This window comes from Amblyraja radiata, chromosome 2 (genome assembly GCF_010909765.2).
Source record: "Amblyraja radiata isolate CabotCenter1 chromosome 2, sAmbRad1.1.pri, whole genome shotgun sequence".
Taxonomy (NCBI): domain Eukaryota; kingdom Metazoa; phylum Chordata; class Chondrichthyes; order Rajiformes; family Rajidae; genus Amblyraja; species Amblyraja radiata.
The window spans coordinates 101,812,817-101,819,669 of record NC_045957.1 but is presented as its reverse complement, the minus strand read 5'-3'; the positions used below and the strand labels follow the sequence as shown (position 1 = coordinate 101,819,669).

At 46.3% G+C, this 6,853-nt stretch overlaps 1 protein-coding gene across 1 annotated transcript in view; it reads left to right on the top strand.

Annotated features, from left to right (window-relative positions):
• Positions 1-2,470: 2,470 nt before the first annotated feature.
• The window catches only part of cmtm8 (CKLF like MARVEL transmembrane domain containing 8), an 82,933-nt gene continuing 78,550 nt past the window's right edge, over positions 2,471-6,853 (top strand). The window contains exon 1 of the mRNA XM_033012348.1: positions 2,471-2,793. Within this exon, the coding sequence (XP_032868239.1) occupies positions 2,665-2,793 (129 nt within the window). The 5' untranslated portion in view covers positions 2,471-2,664. The remainder of the gene's footprint in view (positions 2,794-6,853) is intronic.

Below are 6,853 nucleotides of genomic sequence, written 5' to 3'. Positions count from 1 at the left end.
TTGTTTATCTTGTTGTTCCCCCCCACACACCCCTTATCCAATCCCTTCCAATTGATATCTGAGAAGAAGTGCCCCTATGGTACAGAAGCTTGAAAGTGCACACCACCAGGCTTGGGAATAATTTCTTCCCCTCTGTCATCAGGCTTCTGTACACCAGGGTACTGTCTAATTCACCCCTACTCCATTGCAGATATTGGACATTGTGTTTGGAGCTGTTGCACCACACTGGGAAATATATTCTGCACTCTGTTCCTCCCCCTTTGTTCTACCTATTGTATCTGAATTTGAAGAGGTTGTATTTAGGTATAGTATATGATATCTGATTGGATAGCATGCAAAATGAAGTTTAATGCGGATAAATGTGAAGTTATCCACTTTGGTAGCAAAAACAGGAAGGCAGATTACTATTTAAATGGCATCATGTTGGGAAAAGGAGAAATACAATGGGATCTGGGGGTCCTTGTACATCAGTCTATGAAAGTAAGCATGCAGGTACAGCAGGCAGTGAATAAAGCGAATGGCATATTGGCCTTTATAACAAGAGGAATCGAATATAGGAGCAAAGAGGTCCTTCTGCAGTTGTACAGAGCCCTAGTGAGACCACACCTGGAGTATTGTGTGCAGTTTTGGTCCCCTAATTTGAGGAAGGACATTCTTGCTATTGAGGGAGTGCAGCGTAGGTTTACAAGGTTAATTCCCGGGATGGTGGGACTGTCATATGCTGAGAGAATGGAGCAGCTGGGCTTCTACACTCTGGAGTTTCGAAGGATGAGAGGGCATCTTATTGAAACATATAAGATTGTTAAGGGTTTGGACACGCTAGAGGCAGGAAACATGTTCCCGCTGTTGGGGGAGTACAGAACCAGGGGCCACAGTTTAAGAATAAGGAGTAAACCATTTAGAACGGAGACGAGGAAACACTTTTTCTCACAGAGAGTGGTGAGTCTGTGGAATTCTCTGCCTCAGTGGTTCTCTGGATGCTTTCAAGAGAGAACTGGATAGAGCTCTTAAAAATAGCGGGGTCAGGGGATATGGGGAGAAGACCGGAACGGGGTACTGATTGGGGATGATCAGCCAAGATCACATTAAATGGCGGTGCTGGCTCGAAGGGCCAAATGGCCTACTCCTGCACCTATTGTAGGTATGTTGCAAAACTTACCTTCAGCGGCGCTGCAGTTCTGTCACTGCCCGTATGCGCGACTTTGGCGCCTTTGAGAGGGGGGCGGGTATAAAATGCTGTTTCCTCCAGGCTGTTTAAATCGATGTTCATCAGCCTGTTTAATTGCTCAAGAAAAATCGCTGCGACTGCCGTTCTCTGCACTTATTTTTAAGCTAAGTTAGATAATTTAATTGTTATAGTAAATTAAAAATCATCTTCTAAAGCCGTGAATGCCGACAACGGGACGGATCTCACGTAGGGGACAAGGCAAGGTAGGCTGTTTATTTTTTCATTAAAAAGTGCTTCTTAAGTTCCCTTTAATCAAAATGTTAAGTTGCGAGAAGGTGACTTGGAGCCCCTCCGAACCGGCAGTATTTTTCCTGCCAATATGGGGCTCAAAATCACTGCAACTGCAACGTTCCAAATGATCGCGTTCCAGAAAAACCCACTCGCAAGATGATTTAAATGGCCATTAATTTGCAGGTATTAAACACTAAATTCCTTCCATTTGGCCTATAAATCCATGACAATGAGATTTAAAAATCATGTTATATTGTGAATTCTTGTGTGTATGTTATTTGGACACAGCCTATATAAAAATATTGATCTTTTCATAAGAAATGGATAGATGTTTAGATTGAATTAGATTGAATTATGTAATTAGCTACAATTGGGTAACTAACTAATTATATGCTTTAATTTCAGGTCATCCAAGTAAGATGGTTTCATATTTGTTTCAGAATGCTTCAATCTATAATAACTGCAAATTTCTTTCAGTTGTCTTATTTTTTAATAAAGTTATGAGCTTTTGACTGTTCTCAATCACAGCTTTTGTGTTAAGTCAATGGAAAAGCAATCGGGAACAAGATGCTAATTTCTGAGTATGAAAATGACCATAACTTTTTTAATACTGAAGATATGAAAGTGAATTAGGTGTCAAATTAAACTTCTTTTTATGCTTTATCTGATGGGATAAATTGCAGACTTGATTTTTAAAATCTAAAAATTTTGTAACATTGCTACCTATTGTCTATTGTCTAAAATAAAACTTTTCACTGTACCACGGCACATGCGACAATAATACACCTAAAGCGACCCGAAACGTCGCCTATCCATGTCCTGCACGGATGCTGCCTTTACCTGACCTGCTGAGTTACTCCAGGTCCACGCATAGATTCCAACATCTGCAGTTCCCATCAGCTATTAAGTGGACTGTGCCTTTAAGAGGCGATGAGCGATGTTGCCATGTGTCGCCTTGGCGGGGTGTGTGCAGGCATTGGGCGGGGTGTGTGCAGGCATTGGGCGGGCGGAGGGAGGGAGCTCGCTCTGTAGAGGTTACCTGGTGCGCACACGGCCACCTGGGGAAGCGCAGTCCGCCGCCGCCTCCCAGTCGGATAGCATGGACTTGCCGGAGCCCTGAACTTCAGCTGCCGGCATCCGGCTCCTTCCCAAGACAACACGCCGGCGCAAGTTTCCAAAGTTTAACGGCTTGTGCTTTTTCGAAGATGGAAGATCGGCCGCGGACCATCAGCACGGCGAGCAGCACCTACACCGCGTCCTTCGGCTCGTCGGCCAGGAGCTGCGACCGGGCTTTCCTCAGGACCATTCCCGGGCTCCTGATGGTCGCCGAGATTGTAAGTGTCGGCGGGAAGGCAAAGTGTTTACTTGTGGTCCCGTTGTAAGCAGCGAGGAGCTGGGCACAACTTAAAAGAACCTGCCGGGGCTAATCTATAGAGCTTTATATTAGGTGGTCTTCAATATCCTGCGATGCACCATATGGCGAGTGGAAACGGTTTGAACTGGGTTTGGGGTAACTGAATCAGCCCTGTGGACATAAATAAATCCCCAGTTTAGTTACATTTAATTCGCAATTTAGGGATATTTCTGTTATAATTTTATTTTTCTCCCTTCCCAATTGAGATGGGTTTAGTGAGCATGCTGCTGTGTTACAACAAGCACATCAGCCGCACAGTCCTTCTTATGTAAATTGTCACCTTGTTCTAATCGACAGTTGCTCGCCCAGTTTTGGTGCGACTTTCCTTCATTCATTTGTCCAATCTAATCCCGAATGCTGACAGCTTCTGCCACGATCACACTTGACGCGAGAGACCAATAAAACGAGAGCTTCCTCATTTGTAATGAAAATTATTTCCAAGAACTATATTGCCGATTGGTCTTTCACGCATCAGGGCAGAGAATTGGGACATTTTATTATTTGTTCTAATGTTCCAGTGTTGCTTTAAAAAACCCCAACTGATTCCCTACTTTGTACCATAGTCTTTCTCTTTGCCTCTCTCTGTAATTCTTTGTTTTGTAATTTACTTTACTTTAGGTCTGTCCTATTGTAACAAGGGAAGAAGTTACACAGCATGGAATTAGGCTCTTCAGTTCACTAAACCCATGCTGATTTCACCCATTTACACTAATCCCAGTTTATTTCCTCATAATCCTATCAACTCTCCCAAGAATTTGCCACACTCTTTTACACTGGGTGTGAATTATAGTGGCCAATTAACCTACTAACCTGCATGTCTCTGTGACGTGGAAGGAAATCGAAACACCAGGAAGAAATCCACCTCATCACGAAAAATATGTAAATTCCACACAGGTGGCATCTGAAGTTGAGGCAGTATGTCTAACACCATCTACGAATAAGGGCTATATTGTAGATGGGAATTGTGGAAGGTAAACGGCCTACAATAACTTCCTCTCCATCACCTTCCTCAATCAGTCATTACATCTCCTGCGGTTCCCCTGCGGTTGCAGGGGAAACTACCTGGGGATGGGTCGGTTTGGCTGGGATGAGTTAACTGGGAAGTTGCTGAGGGAATGGTCTCTGCAGAAAGGGGTGGAGATGGAAAGATGTGGCCAGTGGTGGGCTCCCGTTGGAGGTGGCGAAAATGTCAGAGGATTATGTGCTGTATGCATTGGCTGATGGGGGCGAAAGGTAAGGACTAGTGGGACTCTGTCCCTGTTGCAACTGGGGGGAGAGGGAGCAAGAGCGGAGCTACGGGATACCGTGTAGACCCATGTAAGAGCCTCATCTATGATGGAAGAGGGGAACACCTGTTCCCTAAAGAATGAGGATATCCTGGTATGGTAGGCAAAGAATGCTGGCGAAACTCAGCGGGTGAGGCAGCATCTATGGCAGAAGGAATAGGCGATGTTTCGGGTCGAGACCCTTCTTCAGACTGATGTTGGCGGGAAAAAGAAAGGAAGAGGCGGAGACAGTAGGCTTTGTGGGAGAGCTGGGAAGGGGGAGGGGAAGGAGGGAGAAAGCAAGGGCTATCTAAAATTAGAGGTCAATGTTCATACTCGGATTCAGATTCAACTTTAATTGTCAGTGTACAGTACAGAGACAACGAAATGCAGTTAGCATCTCCCTGGAAGAGCGACATAGAATATGATTTCAATAAATAAATCTATTTACATGCATACAGCCATAGTGTTTTTCCTGTGGGAGGAGTGTCCTGGGGGGGGGGGGCGGGGTTAATTGGCAGTCACCGAGGTACATTGTTGAGCAGTGTGACAGCTGCAGGAAAGAAGCTGTTCCTGGACCTGCTGGTCCGGCAACGGAGAGACCGGTAGCGCCTCCCGGATGGTAGGAGGGTAAACAGTCCATGGTTGGGGTGAGAGCAGTCCTTGGCGATGCTGAGCGCCCTTCGCAGACAACGCTTGATTTGGACAGACTCAATGGAGGGGAGCGAGGAACCGGTGATGCGTTGGGCAATTTTCACCACCCTCTGCAGTGCTTTCTGGTCGGAGACAGAGCAGTTGCCATACCATACTGTGATACAGTTGGTAAGGATGCTCTGGATGGTGCAGCGGTAGAAGTTCACCAGAATCTGAGGAGACAGATGGACCTTCTTCAGTCTCCTCGGGAAGAAGAGACGCTGGTGAGCCTTCTTGACCAGAGTTGAGGTATTGTGGGTCCAAGAGAGGTAATCGGAGATGTTGACCCCCCAGGAACCTGGAAACACGTTCCACCTCCGTCCCGTTGGGGTGTAAACCACCTAAGTGAAATATGAGGTGCTGTTCCTCCAATATGCGCTGGGCCTCACTCTGGCAATGGAGGAGGCTCAGGTCAGAGAGGTCAGATTGGGAATGGGAGGGGAAGTTAAAGTGCTGAGCAACCGGGAGATCAAGTTGGTTAGTATGAACTGAGCGGAGGTATTAGGCGAAGCGATCGCCAAGCCTGCGCTTGGTCTCGCCGATGTAGAGAAGTTGACATCTAGAACAGCGGATGCAGTAGATGAGGTTTGAGGAGGTGCAGGTGAATCTCTGCCTCACCTGGAAAGATTAATGAGTCCTTGGATGGAGTCGAGGGGGGAGGTAAAGCGCCAAGTGTAGCATTTCCTGTAGTAGCAAGGGAAAGTACCCGGGGAAGGGGTGGTTTGGGTGGGAAGGGACGAATTGACCAGGGAGTTACGGAGGGAACGGTCTCTGCGGAAAGCAGAAAGGGAAGGAGATGGGAAGATGTGGCCAGTGGTAGGATCCCGTTGGAGATGGCAATGTTGGAGGATTATATGTTGTATGTGATGGCTGATGGGGTGGAAGGTGAGGACAAGGGAGACTCTGTCCTTTGTTGTATGCGATGGAATACCTCATCTTGGGCACAGATGCGGTGTAGATGGAGATGTAGGGAATAGGGGATATGGCAGGAGGCGGGGTGGAGAATAAATTGTAGTCCAGAAGTTGGTATGTTATGTTACAGTTGTAAATTATGTTGGTGAGGCCACATTTGGAGATCTATGTTCAGTTTTGGTCACCCAGTTATAGGAGGAGTGTAATTAAGCTGGAAAGAATGCAGGGACATTTTATAGGATGTTGTCGGGCTTGAGGGCCTGAGCTACAGGGAGAGGCTGAGCAGACTAGGACTCTGTTCCTTGGAGCACAGGAGACTGAGGGTGATCTTATAATGTATAAAATCATGAGGGGAATAAATAGAGTGAGTACAAAATCTTTTTCCCACCACAAACCAGAAGACAGTGGTTTAAGGTGAGAAGGGCAAAATATGATCGCAACCTGAAGGACATATGGGTATATGGAATGAGCTGCCCAAGGAGGACAATAGACAATAGGTGTAGGAGTAGGCCATTCGGCCCTTTGAGTCAACACCGTCATTCAATGTGATCATGGCTGATCATCCACACTCAGTACCCCGTTCCTGCCTTCTCCCCATATCCCCTGACTTCGCTATCTAGCTCTCTCTTGAAAGTATCCAGAGAACCGGCCTCCATGGCTCTCAGAATTCCACAGACTCACAATTCTTTGTGTGAAAAAGTGTTTCCTCATCTCCGTTCTAAACGGCTTGCCCCTTATTCTTAAACTGTGGCCCCTGGTTTTGGACTCCCAACATCGGGAAAATGTTTCCTGCCTCTAGCGTGTCCAAACCCTTAATAATCTTATACTTTATATTAAGATCCCCTCTCATTCCTCTAAACTCCAAAGTGTACAAGCCCAGCTGCTCCATTCTCTCAGCATATGATAGTCCCGCCATCCCGGGAATTAAACTTGTGAACCAACGCTGCACTCCCTCAATAGCATGAATGTCCTACCTCAAATTTGGAGACCAAAACTGCACACAATGCTCCAGGTGTGGTCTCACTAGGGCCCTGTACAACTGCAGAAGCATCTCTTTGCTCCTATACTCAACTTCTCTTGTTATGAAGGCCAACATGCCATTCGCTTTCT